We start from the raw sequence: 23,106 nt of genomic DNA, 5'->3' as shown, positions 1-23,106 counted from the left end.
ACAGTAAACAGAAGAAGGAAAGAAAATTTTGCTTTGGAGTGATACAGTCAGGAAAATCTATGTATAGTAACTTTTTGTATCTACTCTAGTTACAAATCTTCTAAGATTATAGTTGCAGCTACAACTCTTAACAGAAGTGCATGCACACAGTCAGTTTATCTTTTAATAGCAAGCATGGGTTTGATTTATGTCACAGTGAATCTAATACATGTGATTGGATGGAAGGAGGAAACACCTTCCCCTCTGTTTCCTAGTCCTTTATTGAGCATATTAAATTTTGTGTTTATTTTCCAAATTATTTTTGAGCCACAGGCAAGATGTACTGCTCAAGCTGTGCTGTCTCAAAAATGCAATAACTAAAATGCAATAGTGTGTTAAACAAAAAATGTTGATAATGTCCTGGGAGTTGTCTGGCCAGCTGCAGTATTTTCCTGAAAAGAATTACACACATGCTTAACATAATTGAGAGGTGATGGCTCTTTAAATTCATATTTGGGACTGAGAGATACTGAGATAGCTGAGGGGCAGTTACACCTGCTTTGTGGTTCCTTATCCTGTCCTGTAGAGGAAGAGAAGGAATAGTAAGAATGTAATCTCTGGAGTAGGTAACTGCAGCAGTTTGAGAGTCAAAGTTCTTTCACTGTTTGTAACCCATAGAATGTAAGTGCTCTGCAAAATTAGGCTTTCAGAACTGGTGGTCTCTTCCTATTCTTCTTAAAATTGGAGTGACAGAATACTGTATTAACTTTCTTTACATTTGCTAAAGAAAGAGGTTTTAAGCAGTCATGCTGTTTGTCTTACCCAGTAAATTTTGACCATTGACTGATTTCAAACAACTGAGGGTCAAGAGGTCTCAAAAGATCTGCAAAAGGCTGGAGTGTGAACCAGAAGCTCTGCATGGTAAAGGTTTTCTAAGGATTGCAACTGCAGGCAAAATTCATTTAGAACTTTTTCTTAGGCACCAAAGCAGTCACAAGATAAGAATATGTAAGAAGCTAAGCACTGTTTTTGTTTTGTTTATCTTAAATTTAAAACGTAGCGCTCCAAGTGATTGCAATATGATTACCATTTGTAGGTTAGTGTCGAGGGTTAAGATTGCGGGGTGACAATAAAACCCTGGCAGATGTATTGTTAACCCCCTCTCCACCCCCCACTTCCCGTTTATGCCCCTCCCTCTCCCCCCTTCCCACTAAGGACAGGCGATTGGGAGGAAAAGAAGAACAGAGAGAAGAGAGTTGGAAAAATTAAAGATGTTTTACTAATGCTACTAATAAGAATAGAGAAAATAATACAAAATATACAAAACCAATCTTGAAAGTCTCAGCAACTGCAGAGCCGGCACCCAAAGTCCTGGATTAGACTCTGCAGCCAAGCGGAGCTGGATTCAGTCTCTCACTAAGCCTCAGTTCACAGGGATGACTATCAAGGTCCTCTCCTAATGTCAGCCATAAGGAAAAAGGGAAAAAGGCAAAAGGGACGAGATCCTCGTGATCTCCCACTTTTATATGAAGTATTCACGTGAATGGAATGTTATACACAGTTGGTCAGTTTCTTAGTCACTTGTTTCTTGTCGCCCCTCTCGCGAGATGTCCATCCATGCTTATCAATAAGTTTGCATTCCATTGCTAGGTTTACCAAAACATGTGTGTGGTTCTCCAGGAAAATGCAGTTAATATGAAGGCTTTAGCTGACAGGCAAAATTCACTGAAAGAGAAACTTGTTTTTAACAAAACCAGGACAGTTAGATTTTCCTTAATTATGCTCATGTTCATATTCACAAAGTCTAGATGTGGTCTGTTTTACCACGAATTTTGCCAGCTGTCTTGTTAGATGACTTAATTAAAAATATTTGTTATGATGACATCACCATTGTTTGGCTTAAAAAATTTTAAACAAATTACATTTAGGCAAACTACCTAAAATTATTGGTTTAATTAATACAATGTAACAATTTGGAAGAACTTAAGTGTACTTTCTTATGTATACAGGAGAAACAGTAGCCATCAGATTCAGAAAACTGAAGGGTTTATATTTCAAAGTACAGTTATTCTAAGACCAGTGTCTCTCTCAGAAGTAAAATATAAAATCTTCAAAATTCAAATGAAGTCAATATTAACAGTATAAATCACTCATATCCTTTAGCAGAAGTGGTAACGTTAAAAATGCAAATATGACAATTTTATGTGAAACAATTTTCAAGTGAAATGTCAACCAAATGACAGTCCTTTGTGACTGAGAAAGGTGACTCTACTTCTCTGTCTCATTAGTGAAAGTTTACTTCTCTTCCATCATACTTTTAAAGATATTAACATGCTCTTGTTGGTTGAGTCATTTGTACCTTCAACTTAACTAAGCAAAACTGTTTAACTCATGTAAATAGAAGGAATTAATTTAAACAGGAGAAATTGCGATTTTCTTAGGCAGTCTGTGGTCCTTACCCAGACAGCTGTCTCCTGTAAATCTGACAGAAACATACACAGGTTTATTCTTGACATATTTCAGTGAGTTTGTAATGAAGTAATTCAAAATGATCTTGTTATTCCAAGCTTAGCTTCTGTTCCTCCCTCCTTTGCCCTTTCCATCCTCTCTGCTATGGGAAGGAAGCAGTTCAGTTTCCATTTACTTAACAATTTCACATGCTTATTTAGAGATGTCTTCCATCTTCAAGCCTGAGGTTTTTCATATCATGTTAAAAAAAGTAACTTCTGAAAAGTCTTGCCTTCTTTTTCAGTGTGTCTCAATAGACCTGGTATTTGCAGATAATGTCTGCTTGTGCCTGTTTCAGTCCAACTTTTGTCTGAGAGGGTAGGTAGGGCAGATCTGTTTTCCCTACCTTGTCACATGTTTACATGCTCTTACGTGCAGGCACACAGACTGAGAAATTCCACCACTTCAGACTTTCTGAACAGATGCTTAAGCTTCAGTTGTTGAGAAACATTGATAGAAAGTGCTGTATGTTTAATGGAATAAGTATGTATCTGTCTGACCTGTAGATGAGGAAAATATGCGATTTCAACTTGACAGTCACAGGACTGGGTTGATATATAAGGGCTGTTGTTCCTGAAGGCAGCAAAGGCACTCAGATCTGTCACCAATACTGAAACAATTTGGCTGTCTCCCTGCCATAGGAGTTATATTTTGACCCAGTCATCCAAACCAGCAAGCATAATTTTCTCGACATCCACTGTGTATACGAGTGTATGTGAGAATAAAGAACTTTTGAAACTGGGACTATATAAAAATTACACTTTCCTACTCACATTATTAATTTGATTAGCTACCCTTGGGAACAAATGAAAACAATGACTTCATTTCTCTGATACTAGGTGGTGCATCCTCTTAGGTTAGAATACAGAATAAGTAATATGGTGATTTTTTAGAGGTTATAGAACTAGATAGTAATAATCAAGGGAGAATATTTTAGACCAACAATATAAAATCATACTCCAAGTAACACATTTTCTCTCTAGAGGCTTTGCTTACTGGAAGCAGTTGTACTCAGTATAAGTCTATGTGTTTGTGTTCTTTATTGGAAACATCAGTTCCTGAAAGCCTGCTCTTTAATTACATTTTAGATTACATTTTTGTAATCCTATGTGAGTTTTCTTTGGATCAAATTGTTCCTTTGTTCTGCCATGCCTAATTTGAGGATCAGAGTGGGTTTTTTTTCAATTTTTAAATAATTTTTCTTAAAGTATGAACACTCCAGATAAACAATTACTGACTTACCACTTGTCATTGTCAGTAGTAACATGAAGAGTTTTGATATTTCAGGATTAAGGATGTAAAGAGCTCCAAATTTTTTTTTATCCCTCCTTTTGCAAGATGGATACCTATGTGTGCATATGGGTTGAAGAACACTTGTTTAATTGTTTTTAGGCAGAAAAAGGGGAGCAAACATTAAATGATTTACAATTAATTTTACTTAATAGGGAGCACTGTTTTATTTGGTTTTAATTTGTTACTGTGCAGTGTAACTTTTATGAAGGCATTTGGCCTCTCTTTTTTATTTTGTTTTGAGGAAACAAACCAGGCCAATGGTGTTTAGTTTGCAAACCTCACTGAAATCTCTGTTTTCCGTATCCATCTGATGACACTGAGACGAGCTTCGTAATTTTTTTTTTTTTTTTTAAGCTGCAAATGAAAACTTTAATAATCAAAGCAACCTTCAAAAGCATTTACAACAGCATCTGTTAGCTAAGTTACACAGTAGGAAAAAAGTTTTTCATTGTGAGGATAGTCAGACACTGGACCAGAGTGGGGGTCCAGAGAGGTTGTGGAATTTCTATTACTAGAGATACTCAAAATATGACTGATCAAGTCTTTGGCCATCCTCACATAATCTTGAAGTTGAATTTATCTTTGAGGTTGGCTCTGCTTTGAGCATGGGATTAGATCAAGGACCCCCTGAAGTCCCTTATAATGTAAAATTTTCTGTGAATGTGTGGTTCTAATGTATTTCACTCCTTGTACAGTATTGAAGATGTGGAGTTGAGTTTCACTAAAAGGTACAAGGTGACACTGGAGTAAAAGCAACAATATATTTTCATAACTTCAAATTTAGTGACTTAATAATGTAGCTCAAGTGGGAAAGGCGGATTGTGTGCTTTAGGAGTCATGTTTAACTTTTTTTGTTGTTCTCAAGTAAATCCTTGAATAATTTTAAGCATTATTTCCGTGTTTTTGTCTTAGCTTGTTCTTTATATTTTATGCTGTCCATATGCTGTTTTGTTTCCTAGTAAAACCGTATATAATGAGAAATAGTCTGAGTTTTTTGGCTAATTGTATGGTAAAAATTGAAGCTTCAGGAAGCCGTAGTTATACAAACAGAGAAGAAAACTAATGGAAGATAAACCGCATACATGCTTAAGGCTGCAAATCATAGAATCATAGAAGCATTTTGGTTTGAAAAGACCTTCAAGATCAAGTCTAACTGCTAACCTGACACTGCCAAGTCCACCTCTAAACCATGTCCCATCTACATATCTTTTAAACACCTTCAGGGATGGTGACTCAACCACTTCCCTGGGCACCCTGTTGCAATGCCCAACAACCCTTTCTGGAAGAAATGTTTCCTAATATCCAGTTTAAACCTCCACTGGCACAACCTGAGGCCCTTTCCTCTTGTACTATCAATTGCCACTTGGGAAAAAAGACCAACACCCCCCATGCTACAACCTCTTTTCAGGTACTTGTAGACAGCAGTAAGGTCTCCCCTCAACCTCCTTTTCTCCAGGCTAAACAGCCCCAGTTCCCTCAGCTGATCCTTATCAGACTTGTGCTCCAGACACCTCACCAGCTTCATTGCCTTCCTCTGAACTCACTCCAGCCCATCAGTGTCTTTCTTGCAATGAAGGGCCCAAAACTAAACATGGTATTCGAGGTGTGGCCTCACTAGCACCAAGTACAGTGGCACAATCACTTCTCCAGTCCTACTGACCACACTATTCCTGATACAAGCCAGGATGCTGTTGACCTTTTTGGCCACCTGGGCACACTGCTGGCTCATGTTCAGCCGCTGTCAATCAACACTCCCAGATCCTTTTCTGCCAGGCAGCTTTCCAGCCACTCTTCTCCAAGCCCGTAGTGCTGCCTGGGGCTGTTGTGACCCAAGTGCAGGACCCGGCACTTGACCTTGTTAAACCTCATACAATTGGCCTCAGCCCAATGATCCAGCCAGTCCAGATCCCTCTGCATGGCCTTCCTACCCTCCAGCAGATCAACACTCCCACCCAAATTAGTGTTGTCTGCAAACTTAATAAAGGTGCATGCAATCTCCTCATCAAGATCATTGATTAAACTCAAATTAAACTCAGATTAAACAGAACTGGCCCCAATACTGAGCCCTGGGGGAACACCACTCGTGACTGCTCACCAACTGGATTTGGCTCCGTTCACCACAGCATTTTGGGCCCAGCCACCCAGCCAGTTCTTTATCCAACAAAGAGTACAGCTGTCCAGGCCATGAGCTGCCAGCCTCTCCAGGAGAATGCCCTGGAGTACATTGTCAAAGGCTTTACTGAAGTCTAAGTAAACAACATCCACATCCTTTCCCTTATCTACTAGGTGGATCGTCTTGTCATAGAAGATCAGGGTGATCAATCAGGACCTGCCTTTCATAAACCCACGTTGACGGGGCCAAATCTGTTGGTTGTCTTGTACTTGCTGCATGATGGCCCTCGGGATGATCTGCTCCATGATCTTCTCCAGCACCAAGATTAGAATGATAGGCCCGTAATTTGCCAGATCCTCCTTCCGGCCTTTCTTGTACATGACCATCACATTTGCCAACTTCCAGTCAACTTGGACCTCCACAGTTAGCCAGGGCTTCTGTTAAGTAATCGAAAGTGACTTGGTGATCACCTCCACCAGCTCCCTCAGCACCCTTGGGTCTGGCCCCATAGACTTGTGGGTGTCCAAGTGGTGTAGCAGGTCGTTCACCATTATTGGGGTTTCATTCCACCCCCTGTCCCTGTGTTCCAGCTCAGGGGGCTGGGTACCTAGTCTGGTCTTAGTATTAAAGACTGAGGCAAAGAAGGCATTTAGTACCTCCGCCTTTCCCTCATCCTCTAGTACTATGTTTCCCCCCACATCCACTAAAGGATGGAGATTCTCCTTAGCCCTCCTTTTGTTGCTGTTGTATTTTTAGAAACATTTTTTGTTCACTTTTATAGCAGTAGCCAGGCTTTAGCGTAACTTCAGAGCAGTTTCCCTGCATAAAAATAAAGGCCACAAATCAGTGAGAGACATACCTGCTGTACTGTCTTCATTTCAGATTATTTCTGCAATACAGTGATCCTCATTTCTGTTTGGGCTTATTTCTTCTTCTATAAGACTTTTCTCCTGCCTATGTATATGCTCTCCAATTATCTTGGTGCTTTGCTGTCAAGTCAGATGGACCTTTCCTGTGGTCAGATTTTTATTTTCTTTGTTGCTATGTTGTCTGTCATAAGCAATGTTCCCACCATTGTAGTCTTCTTGACTGCAGCCTGTCTTGTCCATAATCCATTCTTATCATTTTGTCTTAAAATCAGTGTGATATCTGCCATCTTATAAAGAACTCGCAGCTCTGTAGCCCGCAGGCTTCTTATGTGTTTCATTAAATTCAGCTGCTTTCCAATGATGACATTATTATAGACTGATTAGATGAACTGCACGTTGGTACCAAATGTGACGTTTTCCTTTGGTTCTAATTTTGTCAGAATTTGTGCAGTGTTTGAGGCCAAACTTGACAGTCTGACTTTATCTCACTGGATTTGTTGGCATTGACTGGTCTCCTTTGGTAAAAACAATCTCCTTACTCTGTGACTTTTGCTGTTTTCCTCTATTGGGATTAAGTGATTTTATCATACAGATATTTAGAATACGGCTGAAAGTGCTGGGTTTTTTGAGTGCATTATCAGCTCAAGAGCTCTCTGTTCTTGTCTCTAAACTGTTTGTAGCTGCCCCTCTGCAGTGTGTTTGCCAGTCTGTGGGACAAGATCTCTCACATGCATTAATCTAACAGGCATGAATTGCTATTAGGAAACTGTTGTGATTTGAGCTTAATTATTTTAATTACCTTGGTTAAAAGTGTGTACTGACATTTTTGTCTACTTTAAATAAACAAAATCAGTTTGTAATCAGAGAAGACAAGATTTAAACTGCCATAGTAACATTATCGCTGGGTGAAAGACATAATAGCATTAATCTGCAAATACAAGAATGGTGACACTTGTGTATTCTGTGGTGATAGCCTTGTCTGGACTAACAGGATGAAGTATTGTCTATGGTGTCTTCTTCACATCATCAGTTTCATTTTTGTCTAAGTTACGAGGATATCCTGTATTTCCTTCAGTCGGGAAGATAGTATAATATGTTCTTCTGAATTCATGGCCTCATATGTTGGGTGAAACATCTTAAGACAGTGGATGCACTGTACACAGTCACTGAGAGGGGAGGCCTGACCAAAGCCTGAGGCTCTTTAAAGTTTCTTACGTTCCTTCCTCTTTACATCCCTTTGCATTTATACAGACAAGAAGGGGGACCTTGTATTTTGTCAGAACATGAGAACTGCAGCAGACTCACAGAGTTTGTTAACTTCATGTGGTTTGTGGCTTTTTAAAGCAGGCTAACCCTTGGATATTTTTAGGAGTGATTCAAGTTGACCGTCATTGATATTCATCCTTGGATAAGTGCTTAGAAGTATTGTTGCCCTGAGTTACTAATGAATTATTTTCTTTTAATAACCTGTGAATTAATACCTTACTGGTTACTCATTAGGAATGTTTGCCTTTAGATTGATTTTGAAAATCCTTTTAAAACCACGCCGCTGGCTGGGTGACTGTCTGGTTGCAGTCATCAGGAGTAGAGGCACATCTCTGTACCAGCTATGTACACACGCAGTAGGAAATCACTTTCTTAGCGAGACTGTAATACTACAGTATAAATCCAAGCAAAAACCAAGCAAGAGTTAACATTTCAAGGATTTGTTTGTTTTGTTCAGCTTCGGTTTCCAATATATGATGTACATTACTTATGAAAGCTTTTTTATTTCAGTGACAGCTGATGAGCTTTGGAAAGGAGCTTTGGCAGAGACTGGTGTGGGAGTAAAGAAAGGAAGAGGAAAGAGAAGGAAGAAAAAGCTAAGGAAGAATCTCAATAAAGGCCAGGAGATTGGTGAAGGTAGATTCACACATAAGGGGCTCAAGATATGTGTCGACTTATTCATGTATAGTGTTTCTCGATTTAATAAATTGACAAATTGTTGTTAATTTCTGTGGTATCGGAACTGCTTGAGATATCTTCGTCTTTAAAGAATCTCAATATGATTGTTTAATGTTATTCTTCTTCTGTATCATAAAATGCACTTGAAATATATGAGAACCTTCCATTTTATTGCATTTACAGTGTGCAGAGTTTCAGTCCTAATTTCACGTAAAACATAATTTTTTCTTTGTTATTTTTAAGGCCGTTCTGGTTTCCTCTGGCCTGGTCTTAATGCTCCTGTGATACAAAATGGGAAAGTCCAGGCAGTTACTCAACGAAAAAAAGAAGAACGAGAGAGAATTCAGTCGGAAATTGTTCAGCAGAGAGATACGTGGGAGAAGAAAAGAAAAATAAAAATTAAGAGAGAGGGAGGATGGAGTGGAAAGTGTTGGGGAGGTGTCCTTTTGGATCCTCCTGACCCAGGTCCTAATGGAGGTAAGAGAACTGAATATCCTAGTCTTATTTAGCCTTTCCGATAAGGGACTTGAAGAAAGTGAGATCCAGACTTTTCCTGTGATTGAAAGTTGATTTTATATTTCTTTCTTATGTGCCCATATGTGAAGCAAGACAGCTAAATCAAAGAACAACTTGTGTTAACACAAGTGAAATTTATTAAATCGCTGCTTAGTTTAATGTAGCTTCTAGACCATTGTATTATGTTGTAGACGTTATACTGTATCACAGAGTACTGTATTATGTTGTAGACTGTTATAGGAGTCTTGAAATATAGAAATATTTTTCTGTGTTCAACATCAATTGTCTTGAGTGTGAAATTAGCTATTTTTTTATAGTTCCTTAAGCCAGTGGGATAAATCAGGCATTTTTTTCCCAGTTCAAGTAATGAAATACAGTTAAAGATCATATAGTTTGAACGTGGCTAATAGGAGTTATTTATGTCTTTATTTACTGCCTAGTTAAATATCATAGTGAAACTGGAAGTTCTGTACAGAGTGGAGAGGTGACCTTAACATTTTTTTACAAAGCTGTTACTCAGAACACTAAAAGTTCTGTACTAGCTTCGTTTAACATTTAGAAGCCTGATCTTTTAAAACTAATTAAATAGGAAAATGAGTTGTTACTCATGTTCAGCTGAGGTTTTTTTGTGAAGCACTTAAAGATGCTTGTATGTCTATTGTCATCTTTCTGTAAGCTTGTATAGTAAGATGAGCTATGAAAGGCAGTTGATGTTTTCTGCCACTGTTTCTTCAGACCTGTTACGATCATTCTAACATTTAAGCTGCTTCATCTTTTCAGAGTTCTCTTTTTCCAATAATATATTATCCCAGTGCAAGCTTGGATCTTGGAACATATGTTGCAGCAAGTCAACATAAATGGGAAATTAGATCCATGGAATCACAATTATGTTGTCTGATCTTCTTACAGTCACCTCTGCTCCCCAGTCTGTCTGGTTCTTTGTTTATTAATTTCTGTCTGTCTGTGAACATTCTCTGGTTTCATTCTATTGGACATTAATTAAAAATTCAGACATGCTTTGAACCAGGCCGTAAGGTAGTGAGAGCGTTATCTTCCTAGTGAGATCTAATGCTTTGGTCTATGTGGATTGAAGTTACACTGGCATTTTGTAGCTTTCTGCTTTATAAATTCTGCCCGTGTTGGTGTCTGCTACTTCTCTATTCCCTTCCCAGGTTTTCCATTTGTAGCTGCTGTTGCTCTAGTGTCTGAGATACGTTGTTTGCCTCAGATTTACCTTGTGAATTTAAGGAGAGCTTGTCTGCCAATCCCTTTGAGTATTTTTGTTTGTCTTCAATTTTAAGAGCAATTAATTCTATTTTAATATCAACATAATACTGCAGTATACAAATGAAATAATTCCTCTATTTACTTGCCTGTGTTTCATTTCATTACCCTGAAAGCAAATATACCATGGAAGGCAGGGACATGACAAAGAATTTGGCAGCCTGTCGCTGAATCTTACAACTGCAAAACAGGACATCTGAGAAATTAATGAATTGATCCAAATTCCCCATAAGTCAATAGTGGAATTCAGAAAAAATCAAGACAATTCCATGGTTGTAGTTCCATACTTTGAGCACAAGACTATGCTATTTTTAAATTCATATATATTTTCAAGTAGTTTATTCCATTAACAGAAGTGGCAGCTGCAGTCAACAACATTTTTGCATGTATGAATTTTACCTTCTGGTATTTTCCTTGATTTTGTTTTTGGCTGGTACTATTGATGTTGATTACTTGCTTTAAAGTTGGCTGTGTGGAAGCTGTAGTAGTCAGGTCAAGTTCTGCCAAAAAGAGGAAAGGGTACGACAGTCAAAATAGGAAAATGTAACTGTCAGCTTGTATTATAAATGTGCTTGAGAAAAAGCAGTTTCTGATTAGTATACACTAATTTCATTTTGATCTGTTGAAAATTGTGTGGCTTTTCACATCCCCAGAGTTCTTTCAGCATTTTTTTATTCAGAGAATTCATGATATTGCAGGGGAACTGAGACATTGACTGTGTGCAAAGCACTGTAAAGGTGGTAGGAGGAATAGACCTGAAAACACCAAATTCAATGAATCTGTTTGTCCTGAGGCTGTGGCATGGCTAGAATTATATGCTGCAGCTTCCCTTCAGCAACATTCATATTTTCTAATGAAAATGGGTACAGGAAGTTTGTAGAAACCTCAGTGTTGTTAGCATACAAGATCTGAAAAATTTGGTTCATGTTGACAAATATGTTAAAAAAAAGAAATTCAGATTCTGAGGATATCTCCGTTTTTCTATCAGCTTTGCTTTCTGTGTGATGTTCAAAGTAGTTAAATTAGTATGTCTTGCTTTACTGTTTAAAAAAAAAAAGATTATTTTTCTTTGTGCTACTCTGGTTATTTAAGTTGGACAGTCTTTAGAGACTATTTCCATCTTACTTCCCTGCATGTACGGTACTTAAAAAGATGAGATATTGATTGCAGCTGGAGGTTAGGGTCCTTAATAGAGCAGAATGAATCTATTTAACAGTTGTCATCTCTTAATTATAACAGAAGCTGTGTTGTAATTATAACAAGAGTAGTGTTATACTTTCTGGGAAGTTATCATTTTGACTGGATTTTTTTTTAAGCTAGTTTTCTTCACATATGTTGACTTTACTGAAGAAATGAAAAAATCTATGCTTTATAAGTAAAAGCTATATGCTGTTTCTCCTCTGACCTTATTCTAAAAGAGTTTGAATGAACGGAGTCAAGTAAAACAATATATCTGAAGTATTTTTGAAAGGAAACAACTAATAAAGCTCACTTTAGATACAATTGTTCAAATTATTCGTATGGTTTTTTACTTACTGGTGAAATTAACTTATAAATTACAGTTACATGAAAATCATGTCCTTTTAAAATTATACCACCTACAGGGACCTGTGATGATAGGTAAGTAATACGAGGAAATGTAATATCCTGTTTTTCTCCCAACAGAAACTTACGAAGAATTTGAAACAAGAGTCATTGAGGTAAGCATTACAGATCTATTCAAGGACTTTAAATAACAGACTATTATATTAAGCTTCCAATTATTTAAACAGTCTTTGCTAAGTCAATCTTATAGCAAAAGGAATTAATCTGGTATTCTGTTTCAACTACTTGACGTAATACTCCAATGACAAGAATACCAGATTATCTGTTGAGCAGGTAGTATCTGATTCTAAGGTGGTTTTAGGTAACTCTGAAATGGCAAGTGCGACAGATAAAGCTTTAATAGTTCAGGAACAGACATAATAAGGAACATAGTAAAGTATTAGAGTTATTTCTCAGACAAAACTACAAGTAGGAAGTTCTATCATTCTGCTTTTAAAATAACCAAATAACTAAAGGGGGGAGAGGCAGCAGAGGGCAGAGAATGAGTGGGACAAAGATCCCATTTTGTGTGCCTCTCAATCAATAAAGATATTCACTTGTCCTAGACGTCTTAAGCTATTATGTTAGTATCTTCTCGGAAAGATATCCTGTCAAAATTTTCCATTCATGGTTTTATATCCACTTTGTTATTGTGCTTATTGACTGAGTAAGGATGATGATTATGACTGGACTAATGTAAGTTTTGTTTCCAGTCTCATTTCTAAACAGCTTGTGTTACATCATCTCATTTTGAAAATATCTATCAATCAAAAGTAGTAACTGACAAAAGATGCCTGTATTCCAATATTTTCCTTGTCTCTATTTTTGGTAAAATAAGATCTAATGTATGCTGTAAATCCCGCTATCTTTATTTGCAAGTAAAAGGTTGACTCCCACGTGCTTATCTTGCAAACTTATTCCTGGTTGGGATTCACAGAATTCTCTGTACTCTTGAACTGTGTGACTGGCTGACTAGGGCTTCTTAATGGAAGCCTGGAATATTTTAAAGAACAGCATATGTGTTGATATGCATTCTGCATGTCCTGGGTATTTCATGAAATATAACGAAGCCAAGTCCTGGGTCCTGCACTTGGGTCACAACAGCCCCAGGCAATGCTACAGGCTCAGAGAAGAGTGGCCGGAAAGCTGCCTGGCAGAAAAGGATCTGGGGGTGTTGATTGACAGCGGGCTAAACATGAGCCAGCAGTGTGCCCAGATGACCAAAAAGGCCAACAGCATCCTGGCTTGTATCAGGAATAGTGTGGCCAGTAGGACTAGGGAAGGGATCATTCCCCTATACATGACCCTGGTGAGGCCGCACCTCAAATACTGTGTTCAGTTTTGGGCCCCTGACTACAAGAAAGACATTGAGGTGTTGGAGCGAGTTCAGAGAAGGGCAATGAAGCTGGTGAGGGGCCTGGAGCACAAGTCTGATGAGGAACAGGTGAGGAGACCGGGGCTGTTTAGCCTGGAGAAAAGGAGGCTGAGAGGAGACCTTATTGCTGTCTACAACTACCTGATACAGGTTGTAGCATGGAGGGTGTTGGTCTTTGTTCCCAAGCAGCAAGTGGTAGGACGACAGGAAATGGCCTGAAGTTGCACCGGGGAGGTTTATATTGTATATTAGGAAATATTTATTCACCAAAAGGGTTATCAAGCATTGGAACAGGCTGCCCAGGGAAGTGTTTGAGTCACCATCGCTGGAGGTGTTTAAAAGACATGTAGATGACGTTCTTAGGGACATGGTTTTGTGGTGGGCTTGGCAGTGTTAGGTTAACGGTTGGACTTGATGATCTTGAAGGTCTTTTCCAAACTAAATGATTCTATGAAATCAGTGAATTACCTTAGAATAGTTTTATTTTGGTAAGTTAAGAAGCTACAGAGTTGTAAAAAAAAAGTTGATCTTTTACATTGGATGACGTCACTGTTTTCAAACACACAGTAACTTTCTAATATGTGACTAGTGCTATGCAATCCTTAGGTTGGTGTGAAGTGATATTAGCTGACTACTAAATCCATGTCACTCAAAATATTTGCTGACTGGCAGCAAAACTTTAAGCTAAAGGGTAAGGTCCTTAACACTACCGAAAAAAGTTCTTTAGCAACCCAAATTCTTAATGATTTCAACAGAAACACCATTCAGAATGTGGTCAGAGAAGATACTTATTTCAAATATGATAAAGGTGAAGTTTGCTTCAATAACAAGGTAATCCATTGGTAATAATTTTTTACTGGTGAAATGTGAAGTGTTAGTAATACAGATATGTGGACCTATATTACCTCTCAGTGGAAAAGCCATTACTGAAGAAGGCAACTTGCAACTCATTCCAAAGCTGACCATTAACAATTAGCCCTATGCACACCCATACTGTCACAAGATATTTTATGCTTCCCATTTATCTTATTAGTTTTCTTTCATTTCCAATACATCAGTTGCTATGGAAACGATAGAGCTAACATAAGCATTGTGGGGGGAAATCATGACTTCAGAAATAAATTGGTTTCTTGTGACTCATTTGCTCCCAGTCCAGAATCAGATGAAGCACAGCATCCGAAGAGGGAGCAGCCCTGGAAGTTAGAACAATTATTTGCTCTCTATTCTTGCATGTTCCCTTCTCTTCTACTTGCAATGTAATTTTCGTGATCCTTGTGGTAGCAGTGGCCAAGTCATTTCCAACTCTGTCTACAGCCAGAAGTTTGGTTTTTAGACAACTGAAATCTCAAAATTATTTATTGCAATACCTAACATGTTAAAAGAACTTGATATTTGCTAAAATAGTTGATCTATTAGAAAGCAAAACCTTCTACGATATGGCAAATTGACCACTTCCAGCTTGGGCCATCAGAAAGCCCCCAGATAGGATACAATTTGATCAAGTCTTTCTTGTTCATAAGTATCGATCTTATTGGTGAAGGAGAAGGGGCTGGGTGATTCAGTATTAGTTGCAACATTTTTGGTGGGGTGAGGTCTTAGAGACATGTTCAGCTCCTCGTGCCCTGAAGCTCACTTCACCAGTCTGTGAAGCTCCACAAAGCAGGAAACTGTGCCTATGACTCCTCAAGTGGCCTGCAGGTTGGAGGAATTCATCCTTGCAGAGCGTTCTGCAGAGGTGGTCATGTGCCAGACCTTATGTCTGATTGCATTTTGCTTGGAACATGGCCAAACATCTCCCTTTTTGAGACAAGAATAAGTGAACTAGTTGCTTGACAGTAAAATTAGAGCTTCTGCCTCAAGAACTGTGAAACCTACTGTTGATTTGGTTTGGAGAGAAAGGAGAAGGTTACCCTTTAAATGGGTTTGTAGTCAAAGAGGGAAGGAGATGGCCACATCCTAGTCCAGAACAGGACCAAATGTCTAGAGCAGAGAGTCCCTTTATCTGCCAGTTTTGTGGGGTGCATTGCCACACAAGGCTGCATAGGTTTAGCTAAGAGTAGGATGTGAGATGAGCAAGAGACCTTAAAGCTAAATCAATGTCTAGTTTCCATCACTGTCTCCTTTGAGGAAAAAAAAAAAAAAAACCAAAACACAAAAAAAGATACTTTGAGTTAGAGAAATAAATAATCTCCTTTAATAATACTACTCTTACATGGTGCCTTATTTAGAGGCTTAGAAGAAAAGGTGGAAACAGAAGTACTGAATAACAGCTGTGAACCACACCTCTAGTGGAAACAAGAAACAGTTTTCTATCTTTTTGATTTTAGCTCTCAACTCTGTGACATTGTTTGTGTCACCTGGCTTTGAAATAATGGTCAGCTTCTTTTTGCTTGAAATTGTTTTGCCATTCTTGGTGAGTTACTTTCCATGAAGAAATGTTTAATTCAGAAATGGTTTTCACCAACATTTGGGAATTTTAGTGTTTTATTTTATTTGATAATAGGAGTCTATCCATTGTCTTAATTGAAATATATGTGGCCTGACTAGGTAAGATTTTGCTGGAATTAAAATCAAATAGTTTTTACATGGCCTTGCGTAACTAATAAATAGTGTGTACAGGGTGCAAGAGTAAGAACAGAGTTAATATAACTGAGAGTACCACTCATTTCCTTTAAACTGTGTACAAGCATAACCTATTGGAAAGTGAGTTTCTTTAAGTCTGTTATGAGAAACATTTTCTTAAACAGAATAACCTGATTCACAACAGCTCCTTGTATGAAAATTCAAAGAATAATCAGGCAAGTCAGAAGTTGAGTTGACTGACAGCTCTACCCCAGAAAAGCCTCTGAGAGTTCTCTACTGTCCTGATAAATGAAATGGGTTTCTTTGTCCTTTATTATCTTCCTGCATTCTGCTGAGATGACCATCAGTTGGGAACCCATCCAGTGGCTTGAATGATTTCTAGATTAATCCTGTGTATCAAAATTTTTGCTTGTTGCACTAGTTTTGAGTATCTTCTGAGACATGGAAAACACTGATGTCATAATGTCAGATTGGGTAATTAAAAGTCATGAGTTGGTTTATATATTTTAAAAAGTCCTCCAAAGTGGAAAGAAATACGCTGTTCCACATTGCTGTGATAAGGATAAGAATCAATGAATTTAAATAACGAGCAAGGGAATTTTAGACATAAAGAATGAGTTGCAAATGGAAAGTTAAATTCTAGAATAGATAGTCTGGGAGTATATGGGATATCTATCACTGGAGGTTTTTAAAAACAAGTTTGATAATCTGTCAAGAGAGGGTGGGGAGACAAAATTGGTAACCTTCTAACCCATTTACCTATGATTCTTTAAGACTTTGCATCTTTGTGCACTCCACTTTATTTTACTCTATAAGTAGCATAATTATTAAGATTAGGGCAGAATTACCTTCAAAGATATGCACTCAGCTCCCAAGGTGTGTTCATCTGACACTGTCATGAGGTAAAAGGACATGCTTGTTATTCTCAGTAAATGTCATGAGAGGGAAGAGGAATGCTTTCCTCCTTGGCAGCAGCTGGGAGTATTCTGTAATCTAGTCCATATGCATATAGATCTGCAGCCGTTGAACTGTTCTCTTTCTGTATCTGATGCATTTGAGAATAATGCTGTCCTGTTGGAACTTCCAAAGGGCTCTAGCAAATGTCCTGCCTGAGTTAAAAGTGTATTTTTCTTCCCTCTCATAATTTCTAGAGGCCCCTCTCCCCCTAAATGTGGTGAACCCTCCATCACTGGGCTCATATTTTCTTTGCCCTGAAATGGCGGTGTGCCAACATTGTCTCAGTTGTCTCTGCTATTCAGTAGTGCTCTTCTATGGTAACAATTAACACGCTGATCAAAATCACTTTGCAAAATTTGTTGAGCAAAATAATTTTGCACGTTGATCAGAGTGATGATGACATCCTTGCAAATGAAAAATAGTTTCTTTTTCAGGTTTTTTTGGTCAGTCATCTTTAATCTTTTTTTTTTGCAGGCCTTTCTTTGCGTTGCTGCTTTTTTCATATTTTCCCTGAATTAAGTCCTCATCTTTTTTTTCATTTTTATTAATAATTTTATTTTTATTAATAATTTTTTAGTGTTACAGCACTTAGACCTTAGAGTAAGATGGGTATTTGTAGCGTCCTCTCTATTATCTTGACAAAGTTCTTTTATTCTTTGAATATGATCACTGTTTATTTTAAAACTAAATTGCTGTTTCAACTTTGACTTTTCAGTGTCTTTAACAGAATGTGTCAAGTGGTACTGATACACACGAGAACAAATGGAATTAAAGCTTGTTTATTGAGGGATATCTTTTCCGTTAATTAGTGTATTCAGCCTAAGTCTTAAGGTAACATTTATCAAAGCATCTGACCTTCACCGGCAGTTCATATTTAATTCTCTGTATGTCATGTATATCTAAACAGACATGAATGTAAACCTATCTAAATGAGTTTGGTATCAGGGTTTTTTCTGTTTTCTCAAGTATCTCTAATACATTCTTGTCAGATTTGTCATTGATGCCTAGAGACAATAGAAAATAAAATGAGTAGCAAACTTGCGCTTAATGTCACATCTGGTTTGTTGCGATAATAAATGGATTGCATGCTTCTGTACCTTATTGCTAATGCTGGTGTGCATATTTCTAGACTTCCCCAAAACAGCTTTTAAAGGATGGGTATTGTTGGAATAAAAGCTAGTGATCATCTGATCATATGTAAGTGGATAATTTACATACCAAATTCCCAGTTAATAGTATTTTAGAGATTATGTTGAGAATGATAAATGCAACAAAAGCAAACATTTACATGAGCCTTAATGAGATGTCCTGAATTGTTCCATACTCTTTTTATGCATTCTTATTTTTACATGCAAAATTAATCTATTCGGGTTTAAAACTACATGTGTGTGGTTTCACTTGAGATGCTGAAGAACCAGAAAAGCTGCCTCCATTTTTTTTTGTTCCTCTTAGATCAGGAGTAGCCATACACAAAGTAGATTGTTGTGGTGGGTTTTGGAAAACCCACACAATTTGTTAAAGCTCCTTCAAACAAATTAGTTTTAGGAGCAGACTGGGCACTTTGGATTTCAACATTTGGACCGCTTAGCCTTTAGCTGTTTGAAGGCAACTTGTAATACTTGAGTTGCATTGGCACCACTCATAAAATAAGTGATTTTTCTTAATGAGCCCTGCAGTTGGCAGTGCTTTCAGTTAATTGAAAGGGCACATTACAGGAAAGTGGCTGTTGTTTTGTTACTGTGGCATGTCACAACTGACTGTCAGTTTGGATACTACAGTAGGTTTTTACTAAAGTTGGCCATTCTGTGCTGGCATAAGTATTTACAGTTAAATTCATTAGATTAAACAACAAAATAAGTTGCTATGCAGTGGTTCCGTGTGCTATAAGAATCTGTTTCACTGCTTTATTACATCGGAATAATAAACTTTTAGAAGTAAGCTGCGGCTCTACTGTTGCATGAGATTGCCACAGACGTGAACTGAGAAAGAGTAATGTTTTTTGCAGAAAAATAGCAGCAGCAAGAAAAACCTCTATATTCAAAGCCAGCAGTGGGCCCATAATAATTGAGTCCTATAATTTTCTGATAACGACTACAAGTTTTGAAATAAACATCTTTTTTAGCATTCTTATTTTAAATAGATGACATACCTGTTGCTATATTTCTGTATGCCTTTTCCATTTTGTTTATCTTCACAGTAATACAGGAGATTAAAATAATGTTTGCTGGGAAATATACTTTGTAGCAAGAAGCTGAAAGCCATTTTTAAAGGACTGTCTTAAGAACAAAGATACAGAAGCCCCTTTCCGTTTTGATTATGCCACTAAAAAGGCTGTGCTCCCTTGCTGAAAGAGAGGAATTGCTTATTAAAGTGTTTTCTTATAGTGTAGGAACAGAAAAGCTAACTTGTTTTTTCCCTGCTAGTAGAATAGAGTACAGACAAGGTCAGATTTTCATATTAACTAGAGCTAAAGCAGTCACAGAGAAAAAGCTGCCTTGAGTGAGTGTTATGGGGACAGCAGCAGGGACTGCATATTGGTTTTGTTTCTGGCTTTCCTATAGAGCAGTGGTGTCAAACTCATTTTCACCAGGGGTCAAATCAGCCTCGTGGTTGCCTTCAAAGGGCCGAATGTAATTTTATGACTGTGTAAATGTAGGAGTAGTTATATTTATACAGTCCTAAAAGTACATTTGGTCCTTCGAAGGCAACCACGAGGCTGATGTGGCCCCTGGTGAAAATGAGTTTGACACCCCTGCTGTAGACTATTGTGTTACTTAGAGTAGGTGACATGGACTACCTGTTTCTTTCTTTCCCTGGCAACCTGAAGGCACATTTCCTGTTTTGCTCATATTTTATGCATAAGAGTGTCTGTGAATAGAACTGATGGTAGTATTTAATGTTAACATAATGTAATAATAGTGGTCATTAAAATTTACAGCTGTAGTTGACATATGCCATTCTTATTTTATCTGTAAAGCATCTTTTTGTGTATCAACCATCCTCAGATGAGTTTTTCTTTTATCTTTCTCCAAAATCAACATGGTAACATAGTAAAAAAAGTAGCCTACATGGTATCCTGTGTTATGATAGTATTTGCCTTGTAGTGCAATCAAAATTAGAAAGTGAGACCTAGTAATCAATAAGGCCTGAAAACACGTATGAGGTTAGTGGCCCTTTGAATCTGTCACAAAGGTGAGCTTTCTAAGGGAGAAGATAAAGTTATAAGTAATGCCCTTTGCAAAAGACAGATCTCAGTTTTTTTGTCCAACACTAAGGTTATCCTCTGCCATTTGTGAAAGCTCTGCCTTTTGATTGCTTGGTATTACGTTCATGGTTTTTTGATTTTGTTACCTGTTTCTAATAAAGATAACTCTACTCGAAGAATTTTGTACAAGCGTGGCCCCATTTTAAGTGCGTTAGTGCAATCTTTCCTACGTCAGAGTAGTTCCCTTTTCAGCCAGATGGTTAGAATATGGTACTGTTGTTTTTTAACCAAAAAAAAAAAAAAAAAGTGTTTGATTGTTAAATTACAGAAAGGTATAGACTTGCTAAAGAAGTTCAGGTCAGACAATACACTCAATTTGTACAAAGAAATGGTGCAAAATCAGCAACATAAAGACACTGATACTGCCTTTAAAGCAAAAGCTGCTCTCTGCAGATATAAGTACACTGGTGCTTTGGTTTATGTACAGAGCTTCATATCTCTGGATACTGAGATTTGGTATTATCTTTCTTGGTCCTTGAAATACAAGGCCATTTTATATTGCTATTTGAGCTCAGGGTTATCTCTCATTCTTTCTTACGTTGTAGGTAAAACTGTATGTGGACCTTTTTGTTTTGAGTGTCTATGTGGGTTTTGTTTGTTTGTATTTACTTTCTTAGAAGTTGTTGGAAGGGAGGGGGAGAAGAAGAGAGGACAAAAGAGATATTTTTTAACACTTGCATAGTGAAAATAACTAACTGGTTCTTCCTTAGAGTCAATCAAAGTAAATTGCAGTGATTGGGTGATTGCATGGATATTCTGAAAAAAACATACAGATTATATTTACCCAGGAATTGAGTTAGTGATGAGCTCTACAGAAAGCCTTTGAGAGTAAATACTTTTGTGTTATAGTCAAGATAGCATGCAGTAAATGAAGCCAAATTCTAGGCTCTCAGCTGAATCTCTTCTTTGCATGTTACCTCCAGCAGTATTCTTTACAGACTTCATTCTTAGTTGAACTGACTTGAGATTGGGTATGCTTCACAGAGTTGTATCATAGTATTGGCAGTATCTGATGTGGGTTGTGCTGCACATCTGCAAAGTATTGTTCGGTGTTCTTGTCATGGTCCACTTGGATTGTTCAAATTTACAGGGCAACACACTCTATAAATTAAACTTTTATTTTATGAGGCTACTAGGAAGGAAACCAAATAAGCACATCAAAGAAGCACTCAGCCTCCTTTGTACTGACTAGTATAACACACAAATTCACTGGTTCATCACTTGATTCATGAGGATTCCAGCTTAAAAGTTCTCTAATTCATAACTCATAACTTGCAATTTGTGAGTTGTGCATCTGTGAGCAAAATAGTTGCCAAACCAACAATAACAGTGCTCATCCTTCCTCCTCTGTCACATTGTGGGCATCTCCTGTATCACACCAGGATGCACGAAAACCTCAGCAGTCTGACTGCTATCAGATCCACTTCTGATTTTTTTTTGATAACTGGATATATTTATACCATGAAGCTTGAGAGTTTGGTCTATACCATTGCCATGAGTTAGGGAATTCTGAAGAAACTGCTGGACAATCATTATGCAAGGATGATGGCTGCCTGGGGACAGGAAGCTGCAGGTGCTGTCATGGTTTAACCACAGCCAGCAACTAGGACCATGCAGCCACTCACAGCTGCCCCCATCCAAGTGGGATGGGGGAGAGAATCAAAAGGGAAGGGACATACTCACAGGTTGAGGTAAGAACAGCTTAATAGGACAGCAAAGGAAGAGAAAATAATAATAAAGACAATATATATAAACAAAATAAGTGATGCACAATGCTCACCACCCAGTCTCTGATACCAAGTGTGTCCCTGAGCAGTGATCATGAACACTGGTCTGGCACAGCTGTTCCCAGAAGAACAAAGACCTGAATAGCAATTTGTGCTCAAACACAATTGCACCAAACAGCTGGTCCTGGAAAAGAGAGCACCCCAGTCTCCAATAGCTGATCCCAGAAGAAGAGAAAGACCAAGCCAGAAAAGCTGGCTCCAGATATATACAGAGCATGATACTAATGGTAGGGATAATCTCACTGGCCAGCCTGGATGTCAGTCTGGGTGCTGTCCTGTTTTGCTTTCTCCCAGCTTCTCTGTGCACCTGCAGCTGGAAAGTTGAAAAAGTCCTTGGTCTCCTTGGCAACAACCAAAACATCAGTGAGTCCTCACGTTCTTTTGATACCAACTCCAAAACACAGCCTAGCTACTGGAGAGGAAAAAATTAACTCTGTCCCAGTCAGAGGCATAGGAAGTTCAGTGTGTTATCACATTTATTTTCTTACTACCTAGAAAACAAAAGACTGTGCTAGTAACTAAAATGAAAATAATCAAACTACTATGAAGAAAATAATCCCACCAAACCCAGCACATTGGCAGTGGCTCCATAACGACCTCTAGCCCTTCCTGGCCATCATGTTTGCCTACAGGTTGCTTTCACTTTGACCTAGTGGAGCTGCCCCGAGCATACATCAGGCCTTAGGGTGAACTGTGCGTTAGCCAAAATCTATTCCTAGCTGGAAAAGATTAGCAGTAGCTTCAAGGTTTATGTACTTGCAATTGAATGTCACCTGTACTTATTTAACCTTCCAAATCCAGTCCTTGGCAAACATCAATGGGGAGGTAGAGAAGGTTGGTCATGTGGGGACTCTCATTCTGTTCTGGGACTACTGAGGGTTGATGACACTAGGAATCACTGGGTTTTCTTTACCAAGCCACAGAGAATTGGCTTGCCTTAGGGACAATAGCTTTATGTTGGCATGTGGAAAGCAGGGGTAAAGTCAGAAAACAAAGGTTTGTTGGGTTAAAATGATATGAAGGACCTTGTCTTAAGTGTTTATAAATGT

The 23,106-nt window shown here is 38.1% G+C and overlaps 1 protein-coding gene across 2 annotated transcripts in view; it reads left to right on the top strand.

Moving 5' to 3' along the window:
- MRPS5 (mitochondrial ribosomal protein S5) overlaps positions 1-23,106 on the top strand; it is a 70,032-nt gene that overhangs the window by 11,137 nt on the left and 35,789 nt on the right. For both annotated transcript variants that reach the window (XR_014183512.1, XM_082047296.1), the window contains exons 3-5: positions 8,539-8,664; positions 8,950-9,183; positions 12,172-12,206. Coding sequence is in view for 1 of the 2 variants with exons in the window: in XM_082047296.1 (XP_081903422.1) it covers positions 8,539-8,664; positions 8,950-9,183; positions 12,172-12,206 (395 nt within the window). In the remaining variant the exon portion in view is untranslated. The remainder of the gene's footprint in view (positions 1-8,538; positions 8,665-8,949; positions 9,184-12,171; positions 12,207-23,106) is intronic.

Source organism: Streptopelia decaocto (genome assembly GCF_964273445.1).
Source record: "Streptopelia decaocto genome assembly, chromosome: 3".
Lineage (NCBI taxonomy): Eukaryota > Metazoa > Chordata > Aves > Columbiformes > Columbidae > Streptopelia > Streptopelia decaocto.
This window is presented reverse-complemented; position numbering and strand designations above follow the sequence as displayed.